The sequence below is a fragment of the Dromaius novaehollandiae genome, chromosome 2, assembly GCF_036370855.1.
Source record: "Dromaius novaehollandiae isolate bDroNov1 chromosome 2, bDroNov1.hap1, whole genome shotgun sequence".
In the NCBI taxonomy this organism is placed as follows: Eukaryota; Metazoa; Chordata; class Aves; order Casuariiformes; family Dromaiidae; genus Dromaius; species Dromaius novaehollandiae.
In genome coordinates, this window is record NC_088099.1 from 80,029,879 (window position 1) to 80,045,256 (window position 15,378).

General features: G+C 37.2%; 1 protein-coding gene across 6 annotated transcripts in view; it reads left to right on the top strand.

The window, feature by feature from the left end:
* The window catches only part of MTRR (5-methyltetrahydrofolate-homocysteine methyltransferase reductase), a 34,557-nt gene extending 20,682 nt beyond the window's left edge, over positions 1-13,875 (top strand). For all 6 annotated transcript variants that reach the window (XM_064506831.1, XM_064506830.1, XM_026099307.2 and 3 more), the window contains 8 exons: positions 55-143; positions 998-1,178; positions 3,649-3,691; positions 5,405-5,591; positions 7,906-8,024; positions 11,949-12,041; positions 12,137-12,316; positions 13,328-13,875. In XM_064506831.1, coding sequence (XP_064362901.1) covers positions 55-143; positions 998-1,178; positions 3,649-3,691; positions 5,405-5,591; positions 7,906-8,024; positions 11,949-12,041; positions 12,137-12,316; positions 13,328-13,472 — 1,037 coding nt within the window. In that variant the 3' untranslated portion in view covers positions 13,473-13,875. The remainder of the gene's footprint in view (positions 1-54; positions 144-997; positions 1,179-3,648; positions 3,692-5,404; positions 5,592-7,905; positions 8,025-11,948; positions 12,042-12,136; positions 12,317-13,327) is intronic.
* The last annotated feature ends 1,503 nt before the right edge of the window (positions 13,876-15,378 follow it).

A 15,378-nucleotide genomic window follows, 5' to 3' on the forward strand; every position in this document is an offset into this window, starting at 1 on the left:
CGTCTGTGATGCTAATAGGTGCATGTGTGTGCTTTTTTTCTCTCACTAAAATAGGAACAAGTCATCCACAACACATTCCTGAGAGAAGCACTCTGAAATTCATTCTAACCTGGTGTCTGGAAATAAGAGCAATTCCCAAAAAGGTTTTTAAGTGTTTCTTATTTTGTAGAGAAATCCTTAGTAATCCTATGTTGTGTGGTTTGTTGCAGATCTATCCCTGCATGGCTTGTAGTTACCATGTTCAAAACTGCATTTAACACTTCTACAAAGTTTGTCTCAACAATAGGAGTGAGCAGACAGCAGAGAATAATAGGAGTATCATCCAAGCCAGTTTCTGTAACACATTTTCTTTATTGCCTGCTCAGTGTAGAATGTGCTTCATGTAACTCTATGCGCAGAACTAATATCTGGAAGCTTGGTATCTGAGCATACCCAAATTACTTTCTGAATACTTTTTTTGGTGTAGAATGTGTCCTCTGATTGCATTTGGTGTTTTGGTTCACTTTTCTTTTAGGCACTGTGTCTATTTTCACCTTGCCTTATGGGGGGGGGGGGAGGGGAAAACTTGGAACTATTTGCATCCAATTTTTACTCTATCTTAGAATGCTCAATTTAATTTTCCCTTAAGAAAAACTTGCAGTGCCATTATGTAGACAAGGAATACAGAATAAAACACCACAGCTACATTTACATGACTCATTAAATACCATACTGCCGCATTCAGGTTACGTGAGATTTGCTGACCTGCCAGCTTATCTCATACGTCAGAAAATAGCAGCCAAGAAACAAAAAAAAAAAAAAAAAAGGGGGGGGGGGAAATAAAAATCTAATGTTTTCATAATAGATGGAAGTGTGGATTGGGGAATAAATTCTCTTATCTGTTAACCTGCAGGGTGACTGCTTCCTGTCCCTAGGCAAGCAAAATTTTTTCCAGATTTGTGAAGATTTGCCCGACTGGGCAACTTTGCTACTCTCCACTCTAATTTCTCCCCTACAGGCATTCTTGCGAGCCCTTGTAGAATGTACCAGTGATGCAGGAGAGAAACGGAGGCTTCAAGAGCTTTGCAGCAGACAAGGAGCCTCTGATTACACACGTTTCATTAGAGAGCCTAATGTGTGCTTGCTGGATTTGCTTCATGCTTTCCAAAGCTGCAGGCCTTCACTTAACCTGTTGATTGGTAAGTGACTGACTTGATTAGATTTGGCTTCTGAAAACACATTAGACTGTACGTTCAATTTCCCTAGAAGTGGAAAAACTGTTCAGTTAGCTGCTTTAGAAATAATATGGTATCTATGGTGATCAAACTGGAATTATTGTTGGGAAGCAAAGCTCTGTTATCCAATGTGTAGTCTTTGGCCTTGATTCTGTGAACACTTAAGTACATACCAGTGGTTCAGCTGACTCTAGATTGCTCCTGTGTGTAAAGATAAGCATAAGGTATTTGCAGGATTAGGGCTTTTAAGAAAGAATTCATCACTGGTTAAAATTCAAACAGAACTGTTTTTACAGCTTATGATTTTCCTGCCTTCTGTTCTTTTCTTGCCCTTCTATCTGTTGAAAGAGAAAGCTTTTCCCAGTATATTCATGTTTATATAATGTCCAACACACTCACTGGGTTCCTTATATAAAATATTGAAGGAATGAGACTTCCAGCTGCAGCCATCTCAAACGCATATGAAAATGCTGACAGTTATTTTCCAGATTAAAAAGAAGAATGAGTTTCTTAAAGTGTTTCACCAACTGAAACAGCAAAAAAAGTTGCTTTTCGCAACTTTTTGTGATATCCTCCTCCACCCCTATGCCAAATCCAGCCTGCTGTAAAATCCAAAGATCATTGCCATATTTTTGCTGGCAAAGTATATGAAGCCATTCAGCCGTGCAGTAAAAAGAAACCACTAAGTTCTGCGTGGAGATATGAAGTAGAAAACATCTTTGCCAAATTGGGGGAAAAACTGTAAGAGGCAGAGGAAAAAAATCTGATATTCAAATATTTAAAAATACTTGTAGAAAAAAGAGTTATGCATATTCTAACTTCTAGGGGAAAAAAATGAGTTCTTTTGTTCTTATATCAAAAACCTTAAAAAGAGCACCCATGCCTTGACTTGATTTCTTTTTAAGTTTAGGAACAGCAGTGGACATGACAGGAAGCACTGCAGTCTTTTCAGACACAATATAGCGGGATGTAGGAGAGAATAAGAACGAACTTGAAACTACAGTCTTCTTAGTACACTGTATCAAAGATTTAAAAAAGAAATGTCTGCTCCATTTTGTACATAGAGAAACGTTTTCAAACTGACAGCAAGAACACTTAGCTTAGCATGTCCCACAACACTTCTGAGAGTTGCTATAAGCAACTGGACTGAATAAAAGGAAGCTTTGAAAAGTTTTTGAATGTGTGCCCTCAGGGAAGTAATGTGCTGAAAAGGCTTTGGTGCCTTCTTTAAGTGATTTCCCTGAACTAGCATTTCTTATCTCTGACTTGAAACAATCTTATGTAAGAGGGCATCTCTAGAACATGTCGGGGTGTTCAAGTCCATGTACTGGTTGGAACCTGTGTTAGAGGGTGGCACAGGTGGGAAAGCAACTGTAAAGCAGTTAAACTGCTGTAAAATGCAGTTTATGTACCCTGTTACTCCGCTGTATGTTTTCTGGCATTTGTTATTTCCAATTTTATGGTATCGCTTGCTTGTTGTGGCCATTCACTACCACACCGTACACTTAGCTTTATGTCCACCTCCTTTTAATGTGCCCTTCTCCTCAGCCAATATTTGCAGTTTTCATGCTAGAGCAAGTCATTTCTTTGAAGACTGGGAAACCAGCAAGTTCGACCTTCTGTGAGTCTATATGCACATGGGTCTATACACATATATATATTGTATATGTGTGTGTACTCACCCCCCCCCCCCACACACACACACCCCCACACACACCCCCCCCACACACACCCCCACGTAGATATTTGTTTTCAAAACTGGTGGTGGGGGGGTTAGTTACAAAATGTCCAGTGAACTCCTGTCCCAGTTTTGATAGTTGTGCTAGTTAAGGCTACAACTGTGGTGGGGGGGTTGTGTGTTTTAAGTTGGGATTTCAGAGATATCCGAAACTTACACAGGTATTCGTAGTGGTCTGAAATTGTATTTGCATATCTGATTCTAGGAGATATATGTGTGTGTGTGTGTATATGTATGTATACAGTTATAGTTAGTACATATAAGAAACTGTCAGTCAAGTAGTTCCTGTTCTCAGAATGTGTGCATTCTATCAAATACTCTTGGTGCAAGATGGGGAAAAAATGAAAGTTCAAGTTTCACTTTGTCCACTAACTATTGGCCTTCCTTTTGTGTACCTTACAGAACTTTTTAAATGACTAAGAGCCCTATAACTGAATTGTTGTGGCCTTTGCTGTTTTATTTTATGGGGCCTCTACCAGAGGTTCCACAGAATCTAAAAAGCATTCAAAATAGAATTTGGGTCTTAATGGCTTATTTGCTAGTGGCAAATGTTCAGTGTTAATACTAAAATTACAGTTAAATTAAAACATGTTTTTAATCTGTAGTAGTGTAAAGCTTGTTATGTGATATTTTGATTTTTCACTGGGATGAATAAAAGAATAAGCAGTGCTTTATTTATTTATTTTTATTTTTCAGAGCATCTTCCTAAATTACAACCCAGATCCTATTCAGTTGCAAGGTAATGAAATATTCAAATTATATCTTTGTAATTTTGGTATGCTTTTTGTCAAGTGTGTATGTGTATAAACACACATGCATGTGTGTGTACATATGTATATGTACATGCATGCACATGTATGTATATGTGTGTGTGTTTCTCTGTATACACGTTATGACTTTATAGAGAGTTAACTCTGAATTATTTCTGTAAGGAGTTTTGCTTAGAATTTTCGATTTAGTGTTACTGTTGAATTCATCTTTATCTGCTTGAATCCCAGGCCTTGCTGCTCCCTTTTCTCATCCCTTTCTCCCATACTGCCAAGAGAAGTGGGAAGCACAGAAAACTCCCCCTGGCAAAAAATAATTCTGCAAATAGAATGGCCATACTCGCATGGCTGAGGAAGCAAAAATTGTCCAGGCAACACTATGCAGAAGGGTGTGCATTCATTTTCAGAAAGTGTGTGTTACTACCCTCGAGTGGATGAGCTGGTCAGAATGTTGTCTTCATCTTGAATTCTTTCCTAGAAGACTATATCTGCTTTCAGTCTGCCCAGTCGTTCCTCAAACTTCAGTGTTGCCTTTTGAGCAAAGTGAAGTAGTAGCTGATGGGCTGGATGAGTCTCAGCCCTTGGAGCATGTGACTTTTCTCTCTTCAATAGGGCTGGAACCTTATTCGCTGCTGGGACTTTGCATCAGTTCTTGACCTCAGTGACTGGTTGCATAATGTGTGGAGTGTAGTCTGACTCTGGAGGAGATCAGAATCCAGCTGTTCTTAGATATTGTTGGTGCACATCTCTCTAGTGGGCTGGCTTCCTTGGCTTTGGAAGTTTGCATGATTATCTTTTTGAGGCCTGTGATCCCAGATGCCTCTTTGCCTAGCTGCCTCTTCCTTACAATTATCCCTCTGACTTCCTAAGAAATTCCACTAGTAGCCGGTTTCTGCCCAGGGTATCTTTCCATTTCTGATTCTCAAGGGCACTGATATGTAGGCACTTGCCTTCAAGTTCTCCACGGAATGTGTCTGACATTAGGATCTCTGCCACTCCACTGATTCCGGGAGAAGCAGGGACGCTGCTGTAAAAATGTACTGCATATCACTTTGTTGCTTTTTTTCCACAAATGTTCCATTCTTAAAATTTCCCTGTTAGTTCTCCCTCTGTTTGCTGGTTTCCTCCAGAGTTTTTAATAAGAATAAGGGAAAGAAACTGGTTTTGATGAAATAGGCTAACTGCATAATCTCTTGAAAATCACTATTAAATACTATTCTTATTCCACAATGAGAAAAAAGCAACAATGTGAGCAATTCTTCAGATCTTCTGGAAGGACATCCAGTAAATGCACTAGATCTAAACAAGAAATACAGAGGAATGAAGGATAAAACCACAGAGAAAAGTGATTGTGTCCCTATTACCAAAACACACAGTATTTGACTATTTCAAACATCAATGTTTTGCATGTATGACAAAACTCTGATACAGAGTTCTCAAGGAATGAACTCACCCCATGTGAATGTGATAGAGAGGAATTCTGGTCCCATTCTGTAGGTCATTGGCCTCTGAGTCCAACCTTAAGATATTTTCTAACTGTATATGAATGCCACATTGTTAAAGGAACGCTGAGAATCTTGACATCAGTGAGATGGTTTGGGCTGAAAATGGACCTGCTGTAAGATAGTACAGCTATCTCTCAGACAGTATTTTCATTGCTTTTTTTAATAAGTGTTTCTTTGCAGCTCAAACTTATTTCAGCCAGGAAAACTGTGCTTTGTGTTCAATATTGTGGAGTTTCCTGCCTGTCCCACTAGACCAATCTCACGGAAAGGAGTATGTACAGGCTGGCTTGCTGAGTTAGTTGCACCCCTACTACAGACTAATAAAAACATTCTGGATGCAAAAGGAGGAAGCCCTTCAACTGAAAAGGTATAACTATTAAACCTAAACTCTCTTACCATTAAATTTGTGCATGTCTGAAAGAACTGCAGGCCTCTTTGTTCATTGCTCTGATGTAATGCAAGCGTTTTGACAGTGACAGTATGCATCTTCATTTTGCAGTTCTACCCTACTTGGTAGGTCTATCCTTCCCTCTGTAACATGGCTAGATCCTCACTGCTAAGTTGCTAAAAATATGTTTTAGTTTATCTGTGGACACCTGAAGTAGTGAAATTTCCCATTGCTGAAAGGCCAGAGTCCTTTTCCACCCCACTGTCCTCCTAAGCAAGTCTTGGAGGATGTTTTCATGTAGCAATATACCATTGTGCAATTTAGTGGTTACTCCTCAAAGGCTTCTTACAGCTGTTAGTGTTGTAGAAGAGAGGCACTTGATTGCATTCAGGAAAGGCCAGCAGACATACAGTGGGGAGAATGATGAAACTCTCACTTCTTGTCAGGTCTTGCACATGGTTTGCAGAATGCCAGGTTATCGAATATCGCAATTAAAAAAAAATCACTTGTGGTATTTCTGGTGTGCACTGAAGATAGTTTGGCATTGGAGGTATTATTAGGAGATGGTACTCTTTTTCATTTGTTTTCCTTTCATGGGAAAGAATCTCAGTAATTAATCAGTCTCAAGCTTATTAGGTGTAAGTTAGTTAAAAATTTGGAGTTTTATTATATAATTAATATGAAAAAAGAACTATTGGCATAGTCTAATCTATATTTGATTAAGAAAAGTGGAAACAAGCATAGAATTTGATTATATGAGAACTGTGCCAATAATTCAAAGTATTGCTCTGGCAAAAATGGGAGAGAGAACACATACAAACTTTCTTCATTTCTAAAAGCTAATTCAAAGGAAAAACTGATTAATATGTGCATGATATATCTTATTCCAGTATTCAGAACTTGAGTTTAAAATAGAGTAGATTTGTGATGTGTTTGAGATGAAGCATGAAAAAGAGCAGGAATGAAAATAAAAGCAAAAGGTTTGTTATGAAATGAGTATGAATAAAGTTCAGAACTATTTGTATCTGCCATGTAAGCGAGAATTCAGCATAGATAAATGTGTAGAAATTGCAAAATACTTGGAATAAAAATACAAAATGGATGAGTCTGATCTTGCACAAAAATATATTAATTGCAGAGATTTACAGAATAAATGTGTATACTATTTGCCATAATCTTTAAAGGAAACACCAGTTTGGAATCCTTAATAGGGAAAAGAGCCTGCTAGCTCAAGTGTGGTTTAAAATTGTAAATTTTACAAAAATACAGGTATTGGCCTCCCTAGCAAGAATTATACTTTTTTTTTTTTTTTTAATCATCAAAGCAGAAAAACAGCACTACATAACATTGTAGTATCTGTAGTGGTTTAAATGATCAGAAATGAGTAGTGTTAAAATACTCAGGTTTACAGAGCAGAGTTTCAGTAACTTGGTTTAGTGCTTCATTCCTTAAATTTCAAAGCAGATTCAAATCCTCTCTTAATACATATCCAAGATAACTTGGATGCTTGCTTATGACTTCAATGGATGAGGCTCAGCTATTGTTCCTGCTGCTGAGTCTTCTTTTATTTCTTTAAAGAATATTTATAGTCAGCTCTCATTTTCTATGTTCTAAGTTAATCATGGCTGAAAAAGTAGTTCTGAAGCTCTTGTGAAAATAATATTTAGACTTCCTTTCCCACAAAGCTGAGGTGATCATAATTAGAGGTTAGCAGTGGAAAGACATAAACCACTTTCAAAGATATTTGAGCTGTTGCTTGCCTCCCCTCACCTGTTTGTCTCTTCTTGGAGATCATGTGAAATTTCTGTGAAGTTTAAAAAAGCAAGCTTGTTTATCAGTAGGCTTCAATTTGCTACAAATGAATCCTCACCTCCACTGGGATATTTTTAGATGTCCACAGTGTGGAAGAGGTTGAGAGTTGCCTGTAGTAGTTAGCAAAAATTTGCTAGCTTCCCTTTGAATACCAACACCAGACTTTCCAAGAATGCTAAAGCTATGTTCCCCGAGTTATGACATAGTCAGTTTTCATATTCAGAAATTCACGTTTGTATGTTTTTGCCCAATTTTTCTCCAGATGGATTGATAGGTCTGCAAATATGGTGTGTTTTCAGAAACCCATATGAAAGCTGATTCCAAATGTTTGTGTGGCATTAAATAAACTCTGAATTTCAGGATTTGGAAGGTGTATGTGCACGAATACACTATGTAAACATACTCAAGGTTCTAAAAATTTCGTGGTGTTTTCACTGGTTAAGAATATTTTTCAATTATATTCTATCTAATTTTATTCTAGATAGCTATTTTTGCTCGCCCAAGCAGTATTTTCCAGTTACCTGCAGATCCGTCTATCCCTTTCATGATGGTTGGTCCAGGAACAGGAATTTCACCATTTATTGGTTTCCTGCAGCACAGGTATGTACCCAATTATTACATGGAAAGCAGCTTTTTTATGTTGAAGAAAATACAGCTCCAGATACTGAGTACAAAGGCAGTTAATCCTTTTTTTTTTCTTTTTTCATTTTGTAAGGTTGTTTTGCTGATTAGAAACAATCTTATTCCTAGTCCTTGGTTTATTTGTTTATTTTTCAAATGAGTACAACTTGTGCTTCTGTCTGACTGTATTGAATGCCTCTGGTGGATATATGAGGGACCAGATGAAGCACAGACAAAAAGAAATAAAATCTTATGTCTATGTGTTACTAGTGGAAGCCCTGTAAGAGGTCAGTAGATTTTTGAAACTTTGTTGAATTGGCTTTAGGTTTGGTATTCAAAATCCCTTTCCTTCAGAACTGACATCTGTGTTGCAGGGCTTGGCCTGATGAATGTATAGCCTCTGGTTGTCTTATTTGAGAAGCTAAGTATTAAATGGCAAAAGAATTTGGAATTGCTGCTGATTCCAAAAGGTTCAAGTAAGCAACAATTGAAGCACTGAAAACAATTGGGGATATCTGCACTTCTGCATTTGCTGTTCTTGAATAACAGACATAGCTCTCGACACAAGTCAAATTTGATATTTTTTATGAAACAGGTTACTAAAAAATACATGGTTCCTGGCAAAAAAGAGGACAGCTGGCATACTTCCAGCTTACTTTAAGTATGGTATAAGAAAAAAATTGCAGAAATCTGTACCAGAAAGTGATGTACAACTCACTTAATTGGTGCAATAACTTGATAGAAAATCTTAGCTGTTTTCTGTTCTAATGTTGTAAAGCCATAGTCATTCACTTAGCATTATGACTTGGAACAAGAACATTGTGTACCTCTTTATGTATGTATGAGAAAACATAACTTTCAGTACGGCTGGACTGAAAATACCAGAAATAAACACCTTCCATCATATGGGGATGTTGACAAGTGACATCAACTGTAGTGTTTGCTGAGAAGCATTGATTAAACCAGCTTCCATATTTATGTAATTGTAAATAGCCTCTGTACACAAATGTTTTTCACAGAACATATTTAAATCATTTAAATGGAGAAGATGATTTGCTTTTTTCCCTTAAAGCAGAAGGAACAATGTCACAAATTTCTGTGCAAAATAATATTTACTGCTCTTTTCTCTTTTTCTCTTTATGAAACTTAAGGAAGTGTACAAGCCAAGATACTTATCAAAAACTGCAGTTTCATTTTTGTTTGAAAACAAAAATGAATCTACAACATTTAGTGGATGTTATGACAAGGGACACTGCTATGTTTTTTTTTTGCTTATCTACCAAAAGCATTCTGTACCTACTCTGTTTTTTCATTTACATGGGTTCAAAGGAGAGACTTTTATTCCTTGCATAATTTCCATTTCTTAGTAGGGTGAAGAATGGCTTTATGGAAGATCTGGGTGGCTGAAATTGGTTGGATCTGTCAGCATGTCACAATTATGCAGAAGTGCTCTTACTTTCTCCAAACAGTGCAGTCAGGTGCTAGCTTTAATATAATTTTTTTTATTATTAAAAAAGGACAAGAGGTTTTTCACTCACAGGCATTGAGTCGAGTGTTCTGAGGCACTATGATGGTCAAGTGGCATTTCAGATGATATTTACCATGGTCTGTAGGCCTGAATCCTTCAAGTGCACCTTTGATTACAATCATAAGCACCAGGAAAATCCCCTCCGGTGGGAATGTATTTTCTTTGGTTTTGCTACTGCTTCTCCTTAGTCCTGTCAATATCAAACAGTACCAGCTTTGTTGAGGGTAGCTTACTTCTAAGTAATCATTTTTCTTCATATGATTTCCACAACACTTTTCAGTTACTAAAATACACTCTCCAGTTATGTCTTTAGTGAATCAGTTGGCCACTATTTGGTTCTCCTTGAACCCTTTTACTAAGCAAAGGGGCCTGGGTGACCTTGTTGATGAAAGCTGAGGCAGAAAAGGTATTGAATACTATGGGTTTATTCATGTCTGCTACCACCTGCTACCACCACGTCACTCATCCCATTCAGCAATAGGCCTACATTTTCCTTGTTCAGCCTTTTTCCACCAGTTTAGCAGTAGAAGCTCCTCATGTTGCCCTTGATGTCTCTTCCAAGTCTCAACTGCAGTTGAGCTTTGGCTTTCCTAACACCATCTCTACGTGACCAGTCAGTATTTCTAAAATCCTGCTTCATTGCTTGTCCTTGCATCAGTCTCCTGTAGATGTTCCTTTTGCATTAGATCTCAGTCATGAGTCCTGTTCAGCCAAGCTGCTCTCCTGATACATCTACTTGTTTTGATGATAGACCATTCTTGTGCTTGCAGGACATTGTCCTTAAAGACCTGCCAGTTTTTCTTAGCTCCTTTGCCCTTCGGAGTTGTCTCCCATGGAATCTCACCTACCAGTGTCCTGAATAAGCTGAAGTCTGCCCTCCTGAATTCCAGGGTCTTTACTCTTCCTCACTCCCCTCAGGACCTTCAACGTCATCATTTTATGGTCACCACATCCAAGGCTACCATTGAGTATCACATCCCTAAACCGTTCTTCCTCATTCGTGAATAGCAGTTCGAGTTGTGCGTAGTCTGTCAGTGGACCATCAAGAAGTTATCCTCAACATCCTCCAAAAGCCTCCTGAATTGCTTGCATCTTGCCATTTTGCTCTTCCAGCAGATATCAGGGAGATTAAAATCTCTCAAAACAACTAGCGTCTGTGATTTTAGAGGCTTGCTCAAGTTGTTTAAAGAAGACTTCATCTCCTTCCTCACCCTGAGTGGGTGGGTCTGTAACAAACTTTGACCACAATGTCACCCTTACTGGCCCCTCCTCTGATCTTAACTCATAAGTTCTCAACCACCTTGTCTTCTGTTTCATAGAAGAGCTTCATACATTTAAGGTGCTCCTTCATGTTGAGGGCAAACCCCTCTTTGTCTTCCCTGCCTTCCTTACCTTTCCTGAAGAGCATTCATCTCTCCCTCCCAGATCTCCAGTTGCTAGTTGTCCCACCATGGCTTAGTTGTTCACATGATGCAGTTCTGTGACTGTGTGGAGCTCTAGTTCCTCCTACTTGTGTCCCAGGCTGCATGAGAATCGTTGCAAGCTTTGTAGGTAGCAAATGCATCTTATCCCATTCCTATATAACTCAGTCCTTCCAGCAAGATAGAGATTTCTTGCATCCTATAGCAATTACTTTAAAAGCATTCTATTTGATAAGTTAAATTTTGACAGTGCTTCTGACTCCATACTTCTGCTTTAACCAGATAATTATTTACGATCCTTACTCCATATTTTTGACCGCCTGATATTCCTTTATCTTTCAGATATTGTTCATGTTTTATTTTAAAGGGTTCATAGTATTTCAGAAGCATTTGTTCAATTATAAATAAAATCTCTATGTCAAAGCATAACCAGAAAGTCACAACTAAAACTGTTGTATTCTTTTCAGCATTATTTCAAGAAATAAAACACAATAACTCTTCTGGTGATGTAGCAAATAAATGGTTATGCATAAAGTCTTGCAGGTTTCTACAACTAGATGGAAAGCATGATAAAAATGCTTTGTGTTGAATTTTCTCCAGGCTTTTTTTTACCATGCTTCCAGTGAAGGATAAGGGGTAAGGATCTTCAGTAGTCAGAATTGTGGGTAAGATGTTCAGAAGCATCATCTTGATTCCAATTTGAAATTGTGGCAAAAAAACTTTAAGTTGAATGATGGTGCGCTGGACCAAAAGTGAGTACTCAGAATCAGAGTTGGAAGGTTTGACTGTTGTTTAAGTCTTTGTATGTTTCTGCCAATCTAGAGGTTTATTAGAGCACTACTGTAAGTAACAATTAGGTTCTAGGACTTTTAGATTTTGCATTACTGATAGAAAGGGATTGGATTTGCATACTATCCATATGTGCTTTTTTTTTTTTTTTTTGGTCTTTTTTAGGCAAAAGCTCAGAGAAGAACATACAGACTGGGAATTTGGAGAGACATGGCTGTTTTTTGGTTGTCGGCATCAGGATAGAGACTATTTGTTCAAGCAAGTTCATTACTTAGTATTCTGTGTCTCATCTTGTATTTATGAGATGATGTTTATCTCAAGCCGATTACTGACATTTTCTTATTGTCTTTCAGAAATGAGCTCAGATGTTTTCTTGAAAATGGCACATTAACTCATCTTAAGGTTTGTTTCTCAAGAGACTTGCCAGCTGCAGAGGTAGCCCCACCTAAATATGTGCAAGATATTGTTAGGCTTTATGCTAAGGAAGTCGTCAGAGTCCTGCTGAAAAAGAGAGGTTACTTCTATGTATGTGGGTGAGTAGCGTGTGAGGATATGGAATGTCTCAGGAAAGAGTCCTGTTAGCAGAAGTCTCAGGCTTTGGAAAGACTTAGAGCTGTCTGAAAGAAAAGGCCAGTGTGATACTGAAAATAGTCTTCCTAGAATGCCAGAATTTTGTCTGCTATGTCTAGTTTTACAATATAGCTTTTAAAGACATTACACAATTCCACTGCTTGCTTTAGTCACTTAGTGTTTCTGTTTCTTTCATAGTATTCAGTTAAACTGCAGAAGTTTTCAAGCTAATAGGTTGCTCTTTCAAGCTAGTAGATCGCTCTTGAGAAAATGAGATACTTGAATACATATGATGATAAACAGCACAGCTGTGAGATAGCAGCAGTCCTCTGCTGCTTTGTAGACTTGGAGATGGGATGGGTCAGGATGCTACCTACCTAGGTGTAGAAATTTGAAATTTCACTCCAGATTCCAAACTTCTATTGCCTTTATAGAACTTGAGAGCTCCATAATAAAACTTCCCATTGTAAAATATATTATTATTTGGGGACGCTAACTTACCTGGAGGTTTGAGATTTTTAGGGAGTATGTTGATAAATTGACAACCATTCAAACATAAAACCCAATTTCAGTACATTCTCCTGCAGAAATAAGCACCTGCTATTTATATTAAAAATAGCATTACTATGAAGAAGTGATTTTTTTTTTTTTTTTTTTTTAATTGGAACCATATGATGATACAATGGCAAATAATTCAGCAGGTCTAATTATCCCTAAAAGAAAACAATTATTCTGTGACAGCTTAACTAGGAATCTAAGGTTTTTCATATAAATTACAATGTGCTGAAGACTTTGTAATGTTTGAGAGAAACCCTTGTTGTCAATGCTCCAGTTCATGACAACCTAGTGTAAACATTGACATCCAGTTCAGAAGCTGTATTTCTTTGTTTATTAAAAAAAGCCTTGTTCTGGAGCTGTTGGTAAAAGGAAAAATATACTGTTATGCATTTCTTTTTCCTCCATTTCTTTTCTAGAGATAAGAAGCACATGGCTGATGGTGTAAGTGATGCTGTAGTGGACATTTTAAGCATGGAGATGGCAGTTGACAAATTGGAAGCAATGAAAATCCTGGCCACTCTTCGAGAAGAAAAACGATATTTGCAGGATGTTTGGAGCTAAATATGTTTATGTTAATATGTTTTGAGCTTTTTATGTGCCTTGGTAATGCAAAAGCTTTTGTATTTTACTTTTTCATTGTTTTTTGGGTTTTGCTTTTGACTAGAAGTTGTTGTCAAAAGTCCTGTCTGTAGTCATGCAATTATTAATGTTCTATACTGACCTTTCAAACAGGAATATGAAACCTTTAAACAACAAACCAGGCTGCCTTTGAAATCTAACTTTTTTTGCAATATTGAATAATGGACTCTCTCAGTGCCTTGATTTTCTGATTCTAGGAATGGTACACATAGAAAGCAAAAGCCTCTGTACTTTGTACAGAGTATAACCTAGTATGTTTACATATGTATTTTTACCTATGATGTGTACATAATGAAATTATAGAATAAATAGTGTTTTATGCTAATCTGTGCATCATCAAATGCATTACTGACTTGGCAAGACTTAGTTGAATGCTTCTTAGATACTTCCTCAGACTATTTATATTTTTTTGTCTTGCACAATGATGGTAATTGCTGAAAAGAACAAATGCTCAAAATATTTCACAAGAAAGCTGGTTGCAGAATTTCAGCTTTGGAGAAGGTTTTTTGGGGGGGGCTTTTTCTTTTTTTTTTCTGTCTCGTCCCCTCTGTCTCGTCCCCTCTGTCTTCCAATTCTTAGCTTTTTCATTTCATCATCCAAATACGATATTCTCAAAGTTTTGCTCTAGTTCATACTGATGTTTGTTAGACTTTTCCAGATAATTCTTTCAAAGTTATTTTCATGCTTGTCTCTAACATCTTTTGTGGTTGAATTCATGAACAGACTCACTGGTTGGGTTAAATTTGATTGCTGGAGAAAATATTGGTTAGTAAATACTACCTTAAGTTACTGAACGATTTTTTTTTTAAGTCAAAAAATAATTAAATACTTTCTTTGAAAGAAGTTGCCCTTATAAATGACAATGCACAGCAAGAATCAAGTTATTGAAAAAAAATTGTTGAACTATCCAGCCTTCTTTCTAACAAGGGCCATTTGGAGGAAATTGGAAGAGCAAAAATCTAATAGTCATTCATATAACTTCTCTTCAGATCTCTACCCTCTTCCCTCTGTTTCTTCTAATTTCCAAACATCAGTGTTGTGCTCTTGTTCCATGTCATACCTATATCTCTAAAGATAAACACAAAATATGAGAAAATATTTTAGACAGATCATTGTGTATTTGCCTGGGGAGAATTCTGGTTTTGTTCTGCCTCATACGTAGTCAGAACTGTATAACTTACTCCACAGCTTGTATTTGTCTAGTGATTGTTAGTTTGTCGATAAGAAAAAATTTGCGGAAAAAAATATATGAAGATCAGTTAGAATAATGTCTATTTTTAAAGAAGCAGCATACTAGTGAAGTGCCTTAAATGATAGCTTCAAATGTCCTTAGAAGGAATCGACTGAAGTTTTATATAGAAATTCTTCTGCAGCATGTTTATATCAGTTACTCTTGAGTAACCCCTACAAAGAAAGCTCCACAGAGAGAGATGGTTTAGAGTAATAGTAAACCCAGTGTAATTTTTATCTGTGGTACGTAAGGGTGAAAAATCTGCTTCTTTTGAAAAGAAAAGCACTGCAATTCAGAATTTTTGTGGAAATGGCTAAGGTGATATGAACGTGAACATTTTGTGCAAGCCGGTCACCTTTACATGCTTCTAAAATTATTTCTCAAAGAAAAAGCTTATAGTAATAAAAAAAAAAAAAGTAAACCATTAACTACCTTCTGCTAACTGGAAATTGCACTCATCATATGAATGTGTGTTCCTAGATAGGATTTATTATTTACAGTGCCACTTGGAAGATCTTGGAGACTACAGAGGAAGTATGTTTTTTGACTGCAAATTGCAGCTTTTCCAGATTTCTTGCAGGTATTCATTTTTGTGTT